The sequence below is a fragment of the Sus scrofa genome, chromosome 6, assembly GCF_054392235.1.
Source record: "Sus scrofa isolate SSC_HxYL_T2T_F1_AM1 chromosome 6, Sscrofa_HxYL_maternal_Yorkshire_Landrace_v2.0, whole genome shotgun sequence".
Lineage (NCBI taxonomy): Eukaryota > Metazoa > Chordata > Mammalia > Artiodactyla > Suidae > Sus > Sus scrofa.
Window position 1 is genome coordinate 1,648,016 of NC_139388.1, and position 17,694 is coordinate 1,665,709.

Here is a 17,694-nt window from a genome sequence, read left to right on the forward strand (position 1 = left end):
AGCCTCCATCTGGAGAAGAGGGTCAGGCCGGCCCCTGTTGAAGGTGTGGGCTTTGAGCCGGTCTCTGACCACTCAGAGCCTCGGCTCCCTAGAGAGGGTAACGTCACCTGCCCCCAGGTGGAGCCACCTGAAAGCAAGGGTGTCCTTTCGTGCAGCAGGTGCTTGAGAGCCACATGCAGTCCCTGCCCCTTGCCTGGCACGGAAGGTTCCACCTGCTCTCGCCATGGGGGCCGGTCTGCATCAGGGTCCCCAGGCTGGCAGAGACTTTAATGGCCAGCCTGCCTCCCGCCCACAATGGGGCCCAGAGCAGCAGGGCCTGGCCTCCGCTGCTCTCAGTGTGTGTGTCCCAGGGCAGCCCGTGCTGGCCACGTGCAAAGGGCCAGCGGTGGCTGGGCTTTGTCTCTCACCTGTCCTAGCGCAGGGACTGCAGCCGGCTGCTCACCCTGCCCTCTTTTCTGGAAGAGTCGGTCCTCACCTTGGGCCATGCCTCAGGCCACGTCCATCCACTAGCGGCTGCTGCCCCGTCCAGCCTCGGCTCCGGCCTGGCTTAATTCACCGGCTCCGCTCAGCACGAGCCACGCGAGCTGTGTTCACGACGGGGCAGCAGCGGCTCCCGAGGAACAGGGCCATGGGCTGGCCACCTAGGCCGACACACCCGCCCTGTGTCATCACTTGAGGGTGCAGCCGAGGGCCCCCAGCCGAGGGCCCCTACCCTCCTGGGCGCGACTTCCTCGCCTGCCTTTCTTCTCACTCCAGGAGCCCGTGTTCCCAGAGGCGCTGGTCCTGGAACCCGCGCTCCAGGTCACGGAGGGGCTGGGGTCAGCGGACGCCTCCGGGTTTGCGTTCTTGAGGCCTGGGAATAGCTGTGCAGGCAGCAGTCCTCCGTGTGGCTCGTCCTCGTCCCCTCCCCCTCGTCTGTCCCCACATGCCCCGGTCCCGCTGTGGGCTCACATCTCTGGAGTTGGGGTCCTGGCTCTACTGAGAGCATGGAGCCCATAAGATAAGTAGGTCTTTCTTCTCCGAGCCAACGCCTAGTTCCGCCTGAGAGTCCGGCTCCTCCAGGGCAGGGTGGCTCGGATTTGTTCCCTCTCCAGGGAAGTCCTTTAAAGCAGAGGGGTTGACCGCGTCTGTGCACCTGGCTGCCGGCTGCGGGGCCTTTGTGCTCAGCCCTGGATGCCTGCCAAACCTTCCAGCTTCCCCAGCACTGGCCTGCGAGCCAAGCTGACCAGAGACTGACCTTGAGCCGTGGTTTGAGGGCTGCGGCTTTTCTTGCCCAGTGACTGCCCTGGTCACAGAGTTATCTTGGAGCTGAGGCTGTGGCGTGGCCAGGGAGGGAGGCCAGAGGGCTGAGAGGACTCTGCCAAGGAATGTAGGAGGTTCTCTGCAGCTGGCAAGACCGCAGAGGGGCTCACGCTCCCTCCTGCCCTTGCTTACCGCCTGGGACAAGGAGCTCACTCTCTTTACACGGGTACAGCCTGGCTCCTTGCAGGGTTGCCACTCACTCCAGTGACAAATCAAAGCTCTCTTTCTGTTTGGCGCCTGCTCCCCCCACGGCAGCTCAGACCTGGGCTGTTTCGGAACCGCAAGTGGCTTCGCTGTTGGTAGAGACGTCAGCCCCGTCTGCCTGGGGTGTCCTTTCGTGCAGCCTGGCTCCCTGAGGGCGGTGTGGAGCGGGGTCTCCAGGTGCCTTCCAGAAACAGCTGTTTAAGAGCTGGGGCTGTCCCACCTGCATGCACGGAGGTGCCTTAGCGTTTCCCCCAGAAATGGCCCTAAGAGATCCCCTAATCCAGCCCGTTTTACAGAGGAGGAAGCTGAGGCCCAGAGAAGGGAATGGACCTGCCCGAGGTGGTGACAGAGTCCCAGTCCCCGAGGCTGTCGAGAGGCAGGGAGGGCTGACTGCCGCCGCCCCAGCGCAGAGTCCGGGCCGCCCTCCTCACAGCGTGTTTTTCTTATTTTGCTTACAGATCCAGAGGACGGGCCTGCGATGTCTCTGCCTCAGGGCCGTTTTCATGGCTGCTTAAAATGGTCCATGGTCTGTCTTTGTAAGTAAAATAACAAAACCACGGCCTCCCTGGAGGTCCTCACTGCGGCCTCTGCTGTGCTAGGCAATGGGCCCTCGGGGCAGCCCAGCAGAGCAGGGGCCCTGTCGCAGACCTGAGTTCAGGCCCAGGCCTGCTGCTTATAAGCTGTGGGACCTTGGGCAGGTGGACAGCCTCTCTGAGCCTCCTTTCCCCCAGTGCAGAATGGGGCCAATCAGGTGGGTCCTAGAGCTGCAAGAAGGTCGAATGTCAGGGGCAGACCCCAGCCGTCTCAAGGGCAGACCCCAGCCGTCTCAAGGGCAGACCCCGCTCTTACCCTTCCAGACACGATGCGCTCAGGCAGGAAGCACCACCTGTGCTCCGTTTTCCCACCTGGACCCAGGAAGTCATGGATCCGCTGCTGAGGGCGATGGCATGGAGCCCGGGTGCTGCGGGGTCATAGCAGTGTAGGCATGGCCCACCCAGGGTGCGTGTGGATGCTGGTCACTAGTGGACATTTCCACCAAAGTGCTTGGGCCGCAGCTCATGTCCAGAGGACAGGCTCTCACGGGGTTGCTCCGAGTATGTGTCAGCCAGGACAGGCCCAGTGGAAGCCCAGGTGTGGCCACCACACAGCTCCTGGAACCCAGCAGGAGAGGGCGCAACAGCTGTGCATGATTAATATCCCCCTTGTCGCTATACCTGTGACACCCCTGGCCTCAGCTGGGGCCCACAAGTCCACTGACCCAGGTGCTGAAAGGACTGTGTGGATGGAGGGGGTGGAGAGGATGCTGTGGATGGAGCGGATGGGGAGGATGGAGAGAATGGGGAGGACGGGGAGGACGGAGAGGATGCTGTGGATGAGAGGACGGGGAGGACAGAGAGGACGGGGAGGATGGAGAGGATGGGGAGGACGGGGAGGACGGAGAGGATGCTGTGGATGAGAGGACGGGGAGGATGGAGAGGATGGGGAGGACGGAGAGGACGGAGAGGATGGGGAGGACGGGGAGGATGGGGAGGACGGAGAGGATGCTGTGGATGGAGAGGATGGGGAGGACGGGGAGGACGGAGAGGATGCTGTGGATGAGAGGACGGGGAGGATGGAGAGGATGGGGAGGACGGAGAGGACGGAGAGGACGGGGAGGATGGGGAGGACGGAGAGGATGCTGTGGATGGAGAGGATGGGGAGGACGTAGAGGATGCTGCGGATGGAGCGGATGGGGAGGACGTAGAGGATGCTGTGGATGGAGAGGATGGGGAGGATGGGGAGGACGGAGAGGATGCTGTGGATGAGAGGACGGGGAGGATGGAGAGGATGGGGAGGACGGAGAGGACGGAGAGGATGGGGAGGACGGGGAGGATGGGGAGGACGGAGAGGATGCTGTGGATGGAGCGGATGGGGAGGACGGAGAGGATGGGGAGGACGGAGAGGATGCTGTGGATGGAGCAGATGGGGAGGACAGAGAGGATGGGGAGGACAGAGAGGATGCTGCGGATGGAGCGGATGGGGAGGACGGAGAGGACGGAGAGGATGGGGAGGACGGAGAGGATGCTGTGGATGGAGCGGATGGGGAGGACGGAGAGGATGGGGAGGACAGAGAGGATGGGGAGGACGGAGAGGATGCTGTGGATGGAGAGGATGGGGAGGACGGAGAGGACGGAGAGGATGCTGTGGATGGAGCGGATGGGGAGGACGGAGAGGACAGGGAGGATGGGGAGGACAGAGAGGACGGGGAGGATGGAGAGGATGGGGAGGACGGAGAGGATGCTGTGGATGGAGCGGACGGGGAGGACGGAGAGGACGGAGAGGATGCTGTGGATGGAGCGGATGGGGAGGACGGAGAGGACAGGGAGGATGGGGAGGACAGAGAGGACGGGGAGGATGGAGAGGATGGGGAGGACGGAGAGGATGCTGTGGATGGAGCGGACGGGGAGGACGGAGAGGACGGGGAGGATGGAGAGGATGCTGTGGATGGAGCGGATGGGGAGGACGGAGAGGACGGGGAGGACAGAGAGAATGGGGAGGACGTAGAGGATGCTGTGGATGGAGCGGATGGGGAGGACGGAGAGGACGGGGAGGATGGAGAGGATGGGGAGGACGGAGAGGATGCTGTGGATGAGAGGACGGGGAGGACGGAGAGGATGCTGTGGATGGAGCGGATGGGGAGGACAGAGAGGACGGGGAGGATGGAGAGGATGGGGAGGACGGAGAGGATGCTGTGGATGGAGCGGACGGAGAGGACGGAGAGGATGCTGTGGATGGAGCGGATGGGGAGGACGGAGAGGACAGGGAGGATGGGGAGGACAGAGAGGACGGGGAGGATGGAGAGGATGGGGAGGACGGAGAGGATGCTGTGGATGGAGCGGATGGGGAGGACGGAGAGGATGGGGAGGACGAGGAGGACGGAGAGGATGCTGTGGATGAGAGGACGGGGAGGACGGAGAGGACGGGGAGGATGGAGAGGATGCTGTGGATGGAGCGGATGGGGAGGACGGAGAGGACGGGGAGGACAGAGAGAATGGGGAGGACGTAGAGGATGCTGTGGATGGAGAGGATGGGGAGGATGGGGAGGACGGAGAGGATGGGGAGGACGGAGAGGGCGGGGAGGACGGCAAGGACGGCGTGGGTGGTGGACGGCGTGGGTGGTGTGGACGGTAGTTGCCGATTCCCAGGACTGTGTGGATGGGGAGGACGGGGATTTCTGTCACTCAAGGCAGGGCGGGGGGCTGGCGGGAGGAGCTGTTTCTGGTACCTTGTCCCAGTCCCCCACCCCTCCCAGTCCCCAGGGCCAGGGAGCCATGGGGGTGCTTCTGTGTGCCCCCAAACCTCGGCCTGGACACGTGTGGTCTATCTTAGTAACACACCTGTTGTGGGAATGAAAGCACTTGTGGCCGGGGGTTATTTTCGGCGTCTCTTTAGCTGCTGAGACTGCCCAGCAGCCCGCGGGAGGGAGCGCGGCGAGCGAGGGCAGGCAGGCCGCTGGGAGGACCAGGCGCCGAGGGCAAGCTGGTAAGGGCATGGCAGGGGGGCCGGACCAGGGGCCGGCGGGTGGGGGCCCAGGCAGTGTGGACAGCAGCACGTCTTAGAAGCCTCTGGAAGGGCCAGACCTGCATGACAGCCCACTTCCGCCACGAGTGACCAGAAGCCCCCACTGTGGTGAGGTCCCCATGGCAGGGGGCCGTCTCTTGGCCTTTCTGGGTGACCACCAGTGGCTGTCATCAGTCTTGACCAGGGCGTGTGGGAGGGGCGGCGGAGGGGTCAGCTGGGGCTCCACGGTGAGAGAGAAAATTAGCATAATGGCAGGGTCTCTGGCCAAGGGTCCCTGCCTGTGCAGAGGGTGAGGGACCGGCCCTTTCTGTCCTGTGTCCGGAGCTCACCCTCCGTCCAGAGCAAGAGGGTGTCCCGGAGCGAGGCACGCGCCCTGCAGGGCACCCAAGCCGAGCGCCACTCGTGGGTCTCAGGAGAGCGCACAGACCAGGCGCAGACCCCTTTCCCCCTGCTCTGCGTCCCCCGGGGAGGGAGCCTCGCGCCGAGGGCCCAGGGCAGGCCCGGCGCGGGGGAGGAGCACCAGCCCCTTCAAGGGAGACCAGGCAGCTTGTCTGTTTTGGGGCCAACCCTGGCCCCCAATCGGTGGTTTGCAGACTTCTGCCAAGTGGGAGCCGGTTATTGACAGGCAATCACCCAGCATGTTGGAGCAGTCAGGTCAAACATTTCCGGCCCCTTCTGGTGGGAGAAGGAGCACCCCAGTTTTCCAGGCCAGGAAGCGCGGCCAGGCCCTGGACTTCTCGCCCAGGTTGAGGGCCATTTGCAGACGAAGAAACAGGCCAGGCCCCGAGTCTCAATCTCGACCAGGTTTCCTGTGTCTCTTGCAGGAGGGCAAGGCGGTGTCTGCCCCGAGGGTCTGCCAAGTGCCAGGCCAAGGGGGGTGGGGGGAAGGCAGGTGCAGGGATGGCGGTGAGGCCCGTCGCCTGGCCCGCAGCTCAAGGGGTCGGGGGAGCCTGTGCAGGTGTCACTGGAGGCGGGTCGGCAGGGGCAAGCCTGTCAAGGAAGCTGAAGGAGTGGGCTGAGCCGACCCGACAGCAGACTCCGGGGTCCAGGGGTGGGCCAGTTGCAGGGCCCCTGGGGGTCGGGAGAGGGCTAGGTTGCACCATCCCCCGCCAGAGACAGTGGGAGCCACGTTCCCCGGGGCCTGCAGGGGTGGCCACAGGGGTGGCCGGGACCCAGAGAGCCAGGCTGGGGGAGAGCCGAGGCCCCGGTGGGGGCAGGCGGGCCCCCACCTCACGCGCTCCCGCCCTCCCAGGCTGGGCGAGGCCGAGACGGGCGGCAGAGGTCACCACCCCGAGCCAGGCCTAGATGGCGGGGCCGGCCTGGTCTGGAGGGGTGACCGACACACCCGCCACCCAAACAAGCCGAGTAAACCGCAAACGATTCAGGAGCCGCTTCCCAGAGCCGAGCTCGGCCGCGTCCCCGCCCTGGAGAAAGGGTTCCTGCTCTGCCCTCTCCTCACACACAGGCCACCTGGCCTCAGCCACAGGCGGGGGGGACGCTGGAGCCTCAGAGGAATCCGGCCCTGAGGGAGCAGCAGTTCTGAGCTGTCTCGCCTCCCCGAACGTCACCCCCGCGAGACCTCTGCGGGGACCCAGCCGCTTGAGGGGTGGGGCCCGGGCCTCAGGCGCCACGGTCGAGGGAGAGGTGTGTGCACACGCGTGCCTATGAATTGTGTGAGCGTGCACGTGTGTGTGTGCTGTGGGGCTGCAGTGCACTGTGTCCACGTGTGCAAGCACGTGTGCGTGTAGGGCGTGCTGTGGGAACATGTGTGTGCACATGTGTGCGTGGCCGTGCGCTGTGTCCTGTGCACTTGTACATGTGTGCGCATGGGACTGCACGTGCACATTATGTGAGGTGTGGGGGGTGTGCACGGCCATTTGGTATGCGGTGTGTGTGTGCACAAGTGCTGAGGCGGGGGGGAAGGGGGCGTGAAGGGCGCAGGCAGGAGCTTGGGAGCAGTTGTGCAGGGAGGCCTGAGTGCAAACGCGGAGCGGGTCCTGCGCAGCCCGCTGATGGGGAAGGCGTGAGTGGCCGCTGCGTTTGGGCTGCACTTCGGGACTCCCCGAGGCATCCGGTCCCCCATCCCGTGTCCAGAGCCCCCTCCACGGTCGCCAAGGGCCCCGGGAGCCCGTGACTCTGACCTCTGTGCAGGTTCTGAGGCCAGAGGAGGCGGGTGCAGGCAGCCAGACAGGGAGGGCCCCCCCAGCCACTGGGCTGCTGGCTCAGCTGAGGGCCAGCGTCCCACCCAGGACCATTTCACAGCAGCCCCCGCATCTGCCAGGCCTGGGACCCACCGCGCTGCTGCCAGGGCCCCTGCTGCGAACTCACGGCAGACCCTCAGCTCACCCGTTTGTCCCCCACACGTGGCCAGGCCATGTGCACGCACGTCGGCCCCACAGTGGCCCAGTGCCTCCCCTGCCAGCATCCGACCTCGCTTGACTGTGGTCCGGTCCCGCTGCCCCACCCTGAGCCCCTGTCCCCACTGGCAGTGCTGCCTGTGTCGGCCGTGGGGGTCACTGACCTTTGGGGGGAGCAGGGGCCTCTCCCTGGAAGAGGGTCGGGCCGGCAGACCCAGCGGTGGAGAAGCCCCTCTACCTGTTCACAGCGGGTGGCCAAGCAGCCCGGCCACGGTTGCTTCCAGCCACGCTCCGCCCCCACGTGCTGCGGACCTGGGGCCCTGAGTGCCGCCTCTAAGGGGTGTCCTGGGGCCTGCGACTCTCGGCTGCACCCTCATGCCCTCTGCGCCTCCCGCAGTGATGAACGGCGGCAGCCACTCGCCGACAGCCATCAACGGTGCCCCGTCCGGCTTCAGCAATGGCCCGGCCACCTCCTCCACGGCCTCGCTGTCCACGCAGCAGCTGCCCCCGGCGTGCGGGGCGCGGCAGCTCAGCAAACTGAAGCGCTTCCTGGCCACCCTGCAGCAGTTCGGCAGCGACATCTCGCCGGAGATCGGGGAGCGCGTGCGCACGCTGGTGCTGGGGCTCGTGGTGAGTCGGGCGGCAGGTGCGGCTTCCGAGCGGGGACACGGTGACGCCGGGCGTGCCAGCCCTCGGCCCCTGCGCAGCCAGGCTGAGGCGTCTTCTCCCCACAGAACTCCACGCTGACCATTGAGGAGTTCCATTCCAAGCTCCAGGAGGCCACCAACTTCCCGCTGCGGCCCTTCGTCATCCCCTTCCTGAAGGTAGGGACAAACCCCCGTCCCCAGCTCTGCCACCTCGAATCCGCCACAGTCCTCGGCCCACCCGGGACCCTAGAAGTCCTTCTGGGGTCTGACCAGTCAGGGCCGATTCCTACAGACTTGTTGCCGGACTGGACAGTCACCCACCAAACCCAGTGCCCTAAGACAGAGCAGAGTGCCCAGAATTTTTGGTCAAATGCACCCATCCAGCTCTTTTTTGAGCACCTGCTTCATGCCAATCAATGGCCGTCGACTCGGTGGAGGTGGGCACAGAGCTGCAGGGAGGGTGGGGGCGGGGTGGGAGGGCAGCGGGAACAGAGCCCTCCAGGCCGTGCGGCCAGTGTGTGCAAAGGCCCTGAGCCGAGGGCATGCCCGCCAGGCCTGAGGAGCGGCAAGGAGGCCTGAGGCTGGAACGGGGTCTCGGGAGAGGGCCTGTGGACAGAAGGAGGGGCGGGTGCTGGGTGGTGGCGTGGGTGAGCGGAGGAGGGTGAGTGGGTGTCAGGTGGAAAGAGGCCAAGAGGTCATCACGGAAGAGACCCGGGCCCAGGGCCTGTCGGCGGGCGTGGCTGGCCCTGGGCAGGTGGCAGCACCAGGGCTTGTGAGCCATGCAGGTTCCTGGGCTCCAGCTCGGACCCACCGAGTCGGAATGCGTGTTTTGACGAGGTACCGAGAGACTGCACACACCCGGGACAAGTGTAGGTGGCACAGACCACACTCGACCCTCAGCTGCACCCTCAGCGGCAGGCCTGCGGCCTTCAGCCCTGCGAGGAGCATGCACCTCCCAGGGGGGTGGACGTGAAGTGCTTCCCAGATTCTCTGACCCCCTGCTGCCGCCCCCAGGTCAGAGCTCAGCTGGGACATGCCAGCCCTGGGTGCTGCCAGCCTCCCCTGTGCGGCTCTCGTTTCCTGGCCCGTGCAAAGCTTCCAGCTGCGGGCCTTGCTTTGCCTGCATGGCCGCGCCCTGGTGGGGACCGCCTTCCAGAGGGTCTTGAGGACAGGCCAGACCATACGCACCCGGGTTCGAGCCCTGACACAGCCGCTCAGCCGTGTTGTCCTGGGCTGAGCTAGTCTCCCGGTTTGTGCCTCAGTCGCTGCAGCTGTAAAGTGGGAACCCTCTCAGGCTGTGAGGAGGCCGCACAGAGCAGCGCGTGTAGCGAATGCGGCACGTGCTTCGTCCGGGGACTCAGAGCGTCCCACACGCAGGTGTCCCTTTTGCAGCCGCCCAGCAGCTCTCCGAGGCGAGGGGAGCGGCACAGGCACAGGCACTGCCCGTTGACGGGCGGGGACACTGAGGCCCCGGGGTCCACGCTGCTGGAGAGGTGGAGCCGAGGCTGGCACGGGCCCATCTGACACCAAGCCTCCCCCGCACCCTGGCCCTCGCAGGGCGTGCCCCCCCGCTGCACCTGGGCCTGGGGACCCCGCCTCACGCCTCCACATCCGCTCCCTCCCGCCTCCCGCCCACACCCTGCGGAGCTGGGCTGAGGGTTGGGGCCCATCTGGCCATCATTTGCAATTCATCTGGAGCCCCTCCCGCCTCCGCTCCCCGCTCCCCATCCTGGACGCAGTGCGCCTGCTCAATCCCTCAGATCAGATGTTCGCAGCAGATGTCCTGCCTGTGTCAGCTGCCCTTGTTTATCCGAGGAGCAGGAGCAGGAAAACACCCCACAGCCCCGCTCTCGCCCTGCCAGGCCGCAGACCCCCGGCCCGGCCCACCCGCCGCGCCTTCTCCCCCCAGCATCTCCGCAGGCGTGTCCCAGCGAGGTGCCCCCCAGGACGTGCCTCGGTTTCCCCTCTGCCCACGATGCCGTCACACGGCTCTCAGGGCTCTGGTGACCTGACTGACCTCCCGGTAATGGGGCCTGCTACCGTGAGAGGTCTGCTCGCCGTATCCCAGGCCTGTGGCCTTCGCGCCCCAGGCTCCAGGGCAACGAGACTGTCCAGCACCGACTCCATCCGTGTCCCTGCCCTGCGGGCCCTGGGGCGTGGCCCGTCCTGTTCCCCAGGCTTGTGGACAAGGCACTGGCCAGAGCCCTGCCCTGCGGCCCTGCCCAGGGAGTGACCCCCCCATGCACCTGTCGTGGGGCCCTGGTCTCTGGAGGGCCTGCCTGTGCCCGGCCTACTGGGCGGCCTTGGTGTCCCCGTCTGTAATTGCGGAGAGTGCTTCCTGGGCCTTGGCGCACCGTCTCCTGTAAAAGAGGTGGGAGCTGTGGCCAGCCCACCCAGCTCCAGCCCCGCTCTGACTTGGGGCGACTGAACCCGGCTTCTCAGTGCCCTGTTGTCCCTGGGCGTGATGACCCGTCCCGGGGGGACTGCGTGACGTCATTCACATGAAGCTCGTGGCAGCCTTAACCCAGGACCGGAGGAGCCAGAGCTTCTCCTCCGAGAGGAGGCAGGAGTCAGAGATGTTAAGTGACCTGCCCACAGTCACACGGCACAGCGGGGGGCTGGGGGCTGACACAGGGCCCGCAGTCATGCCAGCCGTGGGCGTGGCAGAGCCAGTCCTTGGCCAGGCAGCGGACACAGCACAGCCCTCCTCGTGCGGGAGCCCGCCGCGCTCGCATGGTGACTGCAGTTATTTTTGCCAATGCCAATCCCCCCACCCAGGTCCCATCAGTGCAGAGGCAGCGCCAGCCTCTGTTCAGATGGCAGAGCGGGGTCCACGGGCTTTTGCGGTGTCCACGGCCGCTCCGTGGCCAGGCCCCCCGGGGCCCTGGAGAGGGAATTGGGGCTGCTGCCCCAGAGGGAGGTGAGCGCCTCCCGACACGTTCTCTTCTGGCCTGGGGTCCTCGTTCCCCAGCCAAGGGGTCCCCCACCTCCCCTCCTGAGCATGACGTGCTCAGCTGAGCCGTGGGGCTTTCCAGAAGCTGGGGTGCTGCCCCTCCCAGCCAGCCCTCCCCCCCCCCCCGCGGCCCCGGCTCCCAGCTGGCCCCAGCCGGTCAGGCATCCAGATGTTTCCACCGCCCTAGCAGCCTAGCAGCGACGGCCGCGGTGCCTGTGCCGGGAGGGAGGGGCTGGCGAGAGAGAGGAGGACGTTTGGCGTCTGGGGCCTCCCGGGACCGCCTTTCCCAGCTCATGCGCCTAACGTGTTCGACAGATGGCGGGCTGGCCTCCGTTCAGCTCTCCAAATAGAAAAACAGCCTGGCAGCAGGCACTGCTCCCCAGAAGCGCATGGGCTTTGCCGCAGGCCGGGCGGAGGCGCTAGCAGGGCTGGGGTGGCAGAGGCCAGAGAAGGCAGCTTTGGAAGGCCTCGAGAAGGGGAAGGCACGTATTTAGAAACCCCTAGAATCTGGCTGTCCTTGCCGAGGCCCCCTCCAGCCTGCACCCCCAGGACGGGCAGCGCTGTCACATGCCAGATCGTTGTCACAGGCAGGGTCTGCCCCGGAATCCTGTGCCCGCCCTGCCGTGTCCTCATCCTTGTGTGTGAGGTCAGGTTGTCATGTCTGACCGGGAGGTGGCACAGGTGACGGCCCAGAGCGGTGTGGGCACACTAACACCTCCGCTGAGGGCGGGCTGGGACCCGCAGGAGCCTCACTGCAGAGAGCAGTGTGCGGGCTGCACTGGCCCCTCTCTAGGCCTCACTTTCTGGCTGCAGGCAGGGGTGGGGCATCTGGTACCTGCTTCAGCGACCTGGGCGAGGATCCTGGTGGTGGGCCCTCCTCGCCCTCCAGAAGCCAATGCCAGAGGGAGTTTGGTGCAGGGGAGAACCCCAAATCACTGTGCACTCTGGGGACGTGGTCCTGCCCTCATTCCCAGACTGCACTGGAGGGCCTCAGGGCCCAGAGAGGTCGTGCAGCCTGCTGAAGGTCACACAGCAAGGCTGGCTGTCGGCCTCCCTGCCTCACCTCAGAGCACCCTGGTGCCCTGAACTCAGTGAGCAGCCGTCTAAGCCCTTCCTCCCCCGCCCCCCAGGCTAACCTGCCCCTCCTGCAGCGGGAACTCCTGCACTGCGCCCGCCTGGCCAAGCAGACCCCTGCCCAATACCTGGCCCAGCATGAGCAGCTCCTGCTGGATGCCAACGCCTCCTCCCCCATCGACTCCTCAGAGCTCCTGCTGGACGTCAATGACAACGGCAAGAGGAGAACACCTGACAGGTACCCCCACCCCACCCCCAGCACCCCAGCAGCGCCCTGGACTCCTGAGAGCACTTCTGCTGCCAGAGCCCAGCGGCCCTCGTCCCAGGCCGAGGGAAGGCTGCTCATGCTGTGTCGCCTTCCATAGCCACAGTTACACTCTCACTGCACTAGTCACGTTCAGCCTTAACTGCACGGCCACCGCACGGGCTAGAGTGCCCAGAGGCTGCCCTGTGTGGCTGTGGCCAGGTCTCCTGAGCACTCCGATGGCCCCCACGCCAGGAGAAGAAGGGAGAGGCAGGAGAAAGGGTGTCTGGCGGGAGTTCCCTGGCTCTTCCTTTTGTGCTGGACCCCACATGTCCAGGAGCCCGAGGTCCCCAGGCACCTGGGCTGGCCCTCACTGCGGGGTCACAGCACTGGAGGCCTGTCCTGCTGTGGAGGGAGGGTGACTCCTCACCCCCTGAAAGGAGGCTCACGCTTCCTGACTCCTGCGCCCCAGGAGCCGGGGCCCGGGTGGGGTCAAGGCTGACCGGAGCCCCGAGGAGGGGGAGGGGGCACTGGGCTGGCCCCCAGCAGGTGTCTAACCCCCCCTCCCCGTTGCTCCCTCTGCCCCTGTCTCCCTCTCACCTCTCTGCCCCCTGGTCTCGCCTGCCCCTCGGAGCAGGACCAAAGAGAATGGGTCAGACCGTGACCCCCTGCACCCCGACCACCTCGGCAAACGGCCCTGCACCCTGAGCCCCGCCCAGCGCTACAGCCCCAGCAACGGGCTGCCGCACCCCGCGCCCCCTCCGCACTACCGCCTGGAGGACATGGCCATGGCCCACCACTTCCGAGACGCCTACCGCCACCTCGACCCCCGGGAGCTGCGGGAGCGCCATCGACAGCTGGGTGAGCAGCTCCCTGGCGGGGAGCACGCGTGCGCCGGCAGGGGGCATCTTTGAGCCGCCGTGTCACGTGACCACTGGCCCCTGGCCGTGTCTGTCAGGGAAGGGTGGGCGCTGAGGAAATGGGTGCAGGGAAAGGACTTGAGCCCCACCCCGGATGGGCTGCACCCGGCAGCCTGACAACAGCCATCTTTCTCAGGCCTCTGTCCTGGGACAGCTCCTGGGTGGGGGGTGGTGCTGTGGCTTCAGAGGTGCCTGTCTTGAGGGGCGCACAGGGCCAGGTATGAGACCTAGAGCCACTGCGGTGCACTGGCAGCCAGGAGAGACCGGCCCGTAGGGTCCCCAAGTCACAGGGGCTGCAGCCACTGCCAGGGCAGCCTGCGGGAAAGCGAAGGCACCACTGACCACACACGCCCGCCTCTGCTCTGGACGGGACCCGCAGAGGGTGGTTGTTGCGTGGAGGAAGGCGATGAGGGAGGCCAGAGGCCCTCTGAGCTCTCAGGCAGGGCACCTGCCCTCCCCCTTGGCTGGGTCGGAGCTCCCCCTCAGGGGGCGTGAGGGGTTAAGACAGGGCCCTGGGAGCCCCGGCGGTTCCTGGTAGCAATGTGGCAGGCCGGTGGACCTCTCCTTTGCGCTGTGGGCTTTACCGAGGCAGCAGCCGAGTGTTGCGATTGGCCTGTGTGATGAGTTAGCAGGCCCACCCCACGGATGGGGACTGAGCCCCGAAGGGGTAGCTGACATCACCTTCTGACCCTCCTCCGTGCTGATCAAAGAGAGGAATGGGCCCCCCCAGCACCCCTGCCCTGCCCAGCGTGTCGGTGTGAGACAGCCTGGAAGCAGCTGCACCTGAGGCAGAGGCCCAGGGCACCCGTGGGGGACGCAGAGCAGGGTCAGCAGAGGCCTTGCCCCCTACAAGGCCGTCTCCCCGCCCCCACCCTGCAGAAGCTTCCAGGGCCCGAGCCGAGGCAGCAGGTGACAGCGTCTGGCTCCCGCAGCCGGGTCAGGCAGGTGCTGCCTCCCACCCACTTCTGCAAACGCAAAAATAAGTGCCAGCTGTCAAGCAGCTCTCAGCTACTATTTTGGTTGGGGCATTGGCGTGGCCCCAGCTCCGTGGGCAGCAGTGCAGGGCGGTGGACGGCGGCCTGTGGCCACCACCTCCCACCCTGCTGGAGTCTGAGGAGGCATTTCAGGTTTGGGGGCTAAAAGGGCCTAAGGAGACCCCAGCCCGGGAAACACGCCTCGCTGGCTCGCCGTGGTGGGGTGCGCGCCCAGCATCTCGCAAAGTGGAGGAGGAGCCTGTGCGAGGAAGCCAGATGCTGCCCCGCTGGCGTGAATGTCTCCGCTCACAGTTGTTTGGCTTCTGATTACGGAGTGGGGGCGCCCCGCTGTCTCAGTCTGGGGCGCTGTAGCAGCCAGCCGCTGAGGGCACAGCCCCGGCTTTGGCCAACCTTGCCTGACCCTGTTCAACATGTCCCCATAACCAGCCTCCGTCCCCTCATCCATCAAATGGAAGTGACACCAGAGCCCCTCCTTCGGAGGTGGCACAGGGATGACAGGGTAAAGCACTTGGCACAGCGCCCTGCTGCACACCTGGGGCCACACGCCTGGGGCCATCCCCCCACAGTGCACCTCCTGAGAGTCTTCCGACACCCCCGCGAGGCTACCGGGGAAAGACACTGAAGCCACGGCCAAGGCAAGGGGTCGGGGGCCGTGGATGAGCCTCAGGCTTCTGGATTTTCCTGACCCCACTGTTTCCCAGGAGATCACCTGAGATCCTGCAGATAAACCAGAGCGCCTGCCTTTACCAGGCTGGAGCTCGGCCCAGGGGACACAGAGGTGAAGGGGACACAGGCAAACGGGCCACGCCAGCCCTGCTGCAGGAACTACAGTCTCTTGGGGGGACTGAGAATAAACAAAGCAGCACCGATAATTACTAAACAGACTAGTGGGGCTTAAGGACGTCTGAGGACCCAGGGCTGCGGGGAGGAAGGAGCCTGCGACCCGGGCTTTGAAGGGTGCACAGGAGTCCAGGTGTCTCAGGGCAGGCAGCAAAGGATGAACTGAAGCCAGGCAGCTGCAAGGAGGCCCTGAGGCTTTTGAGTTGCGTTGAAGTCCTTTCAGTGCGGCCTGAGGCCACTTGGCAGGCAGCAGGGAGCAGAAAGAGTGGGCCGATTTGGAGGTGGGGGGTGGACGGGTGGCCAAAGTGAGGGATGGGGACACAAGTAGAAGCCAGGCCAGTTTCTCACCCCCAGGGCACTGGGCAGAGGATCAGGCCCAGGGTTGCCTTCCTCACCTCGCAGATTCCCAAGGAGGGCGCAGCCCAGCGCCAGGGCCTGGAGGCGGGGCTGAGTTGCGCCGGGCGGGGCTCGAGGCCTGGGGGCGGGGCTGAGTTGCGCTGGGCGGAGCTCGAGGCCTGGGGGCGGGGCTGAGTTGCTCTGGGCAGGGCTGGAGGCCGCGGGGCGGGGAGGGGGCGGGACCTGAGCACCCTCCGCCTCTGCAGCAGTGCACGGGTCGCGGCCTGAGGAAGTGATTGACCACAGGCTCACCGAGCGCGAGTGGGCGGAGGAGTGGAAACACCTCAACAACGTGAGTGTCCAGGCTCAAGCCTCGGGGCACCGTAGCGATTCCCAGGCGCTCTGCCCAACCTGCGGGGGCTGCGGTCATGTGCCCTGCCCTTTGCCCTGCGCCCACCTATCTCAGGCCTCCCCCTCCCCCACCCACTTCTGGTCAGCCCCTCAGAACCCTCCCTTCTAGGCCCTGAGGTCCGTCTCAGGGGGAGGTCTTTTGGCCATGGGGTGGCACCCTTTCAACACCATTTCAGGGGCATCCCTGCCCTGCATCCTCTTTGGGAGGGGAGCCCAAGAGAAGGCAAGCTGGCCAGAGCAGTGCTGACCCATCTGCTCCACGGGCCAGACCCCACCTCGAAGGCTGAAAGGAGAGCCCCAGCTCTGGGTTTGAACACCGCCCCCCACCACCACCAGAGTGGTACCTGGATGCTGGGGGTCCGGTGGAGACCGGTGGTCAGGTGTCTTTCCAGGCAGCAGAGGTGGGTTTTCAGGCCGCTGCCTTGAGCCTTCGTGGGCAGACCTGGTGGACGGACAGTCTTCATCCGAGCCGCTAACCCGGCTCACCAGCTCACGGCGCCCGCCCACAGCTCCTGAACTGCATCATGGACATGGCCGAGAAGACGCGCCGGTCCCTCACCGTGCTGCGCCGCTGCCAGGAGGCCGACCGCGAGGAGCTCAACCACTGGATCCGGCGCTACAGTGATGCCGAGGATGCCAAGAAGGGCCCCTCGCCCACTGCCCGGCCCCTCAGCAGCTCTGCTGGCACAGACGGGTCTCAGCTAGGTGTGCACTTGGGGGGAAGAGGGGCAGGTGGGCGAGGCTGAGGCCGTAAGCCCCAGGAGCGGGACCCTCACAGGGCCTTGCCATGAAATAGCCCCCAAAGCATTTCGCTTTAGAAAAGAGGGACCTTTGTCTGCCGGGAAGCCAGACTCATGGTTCCAGGGGGTGGGCGCGCAGCTGGGAGGCGCCTGGATGAGGACCGTGGAAACAGAGAGACCTCTCACAGCCCAGCTCCCAGCCACAGCCAAGGCCCACCGGCCCCGGGGTGTCTACCTTCCCGACATTCCCCTGAGCCCCCCTGCCAGCACCTGATACCAGGACCCATCCGTGGGTATCTCGGGGACCCCAAGGTTCCACGTAGACCCAGCAGGGGGTGGCCTTGTCCTGTGCTTGATGCTGGCCCCCCTGTGTTTCAGATCTCCACCGGGAGTTCATGCCTCGGACCCTGTCCGGCTACATGCCCGAGGAGATCTGGAGAAAGGCTGGTGAGTGGGCACGGTGGTGAGTGGGCACGGCCCGGGGCCCCAGACCCTCTCGCCTCCCCCATCCACCACAGGCCCCTCCTCAGGCTGCCCTCAGAATCTCAGGGGATGCCCTGCCCCCGTGCAGTAGAGGGCGGGCTTTGGCGATTCCTCTACCACGCCTGGCCACCCGCCGTGCGCAGGACGCCTGCGCGCCGGGAGACCGGCTGGGCCGGCCCGCATGACCGCCAACTGGAGGCATCCTTTGCAGAGGAGGCCGTGAACGAGGTGAAACGGCAGGCAATGTCCGAGCTGCAGAAAGCCGTGTCGGATGCTGAGCGCAAAGCCCACGAGCTCATCAGCACGGAGCGGGCCAAGATGGAGCGGGCCCTGGCTGAGGCCCGGCGGCAGGCCTCCGAGGACGCCCTCAGCGTGGTCAACCAGCAGGAGGACTCCAGCGAGGTAGGGCTGCCCGCCCACCCCACGCCCTGCCCCACACCGCCCCGGCCAGGACCGGACCCCCACTCTGCCGCCTCCCAGCCACGCCACCTTGGGCAGCCGGGGGCCCTCTCCCCACATGGCCTGGTGAGGCGGGCCCCTTGCGGTCCCCGTGATGCAGACGTGGAAATCGAGGGCTCCAGAGGGCAGGTGCCCCCCCTCCCCGGTCACACGCTAGGAAGTGGCAGG

General features: G+C 66.1%; 1 protein-coding gene across 14 annotated transcripts in view; it reads left to right on the forward strand.

Moving 5' to 3' along the window:
• The window catches only part of CBFA2T3 (CBFA2/RUNX1 partner transcriptional co-repressor 3), a 75,104-nt gene that overhangs the window by 54,367 nt on the left and 3,043 nt on the right, over positions 1–17,694 (forward strand). For 8 of the 14 annotated variants that reach the window (XM_021093631.2, XM_084959293.1, XM_021093636.2 and 5 more), the window contains exons 3-11: positions 1,965–2,042; positions 7,822–8,054; positions 8,159–8,248; positions 12,155–12,336; positions 12,980–13,203; positions 15,700–15,785; positions 16,354–16,549; positions 16,963–17,031; positions 17,279–17,469. In XM_021093631.2, the coding sequence (XP_020949290.1) occupies positions 1,965–2,042; positions 7,822–8,054; positions 8,159–8,248; positions 12,155–12,336; positions 12,980–13,203; positions 15,700–15,785; positions 16,354–16,549; positions 16,963–17,031; positions 17,279–17,469 (1,349 nt within the window). Of the gene's footprint in view, positions 1–1,964; positions 2,043–6,571; positions 6,712–7,821; positions 8,055–8,158; positions 8,249–12,154; positions 12,337–12,979; positions 13,204–15,699; positions 15,786–16,353; positions 16,550–16,962; positions 17,032–17,278; positions 17,470–17,694 lie in introns of those variants that run through there. The other 6 variants (XM_021093634.2, XM_084959295.1, XM_084959299.1 and 3 more) reach the window with 3 other exon arrangements.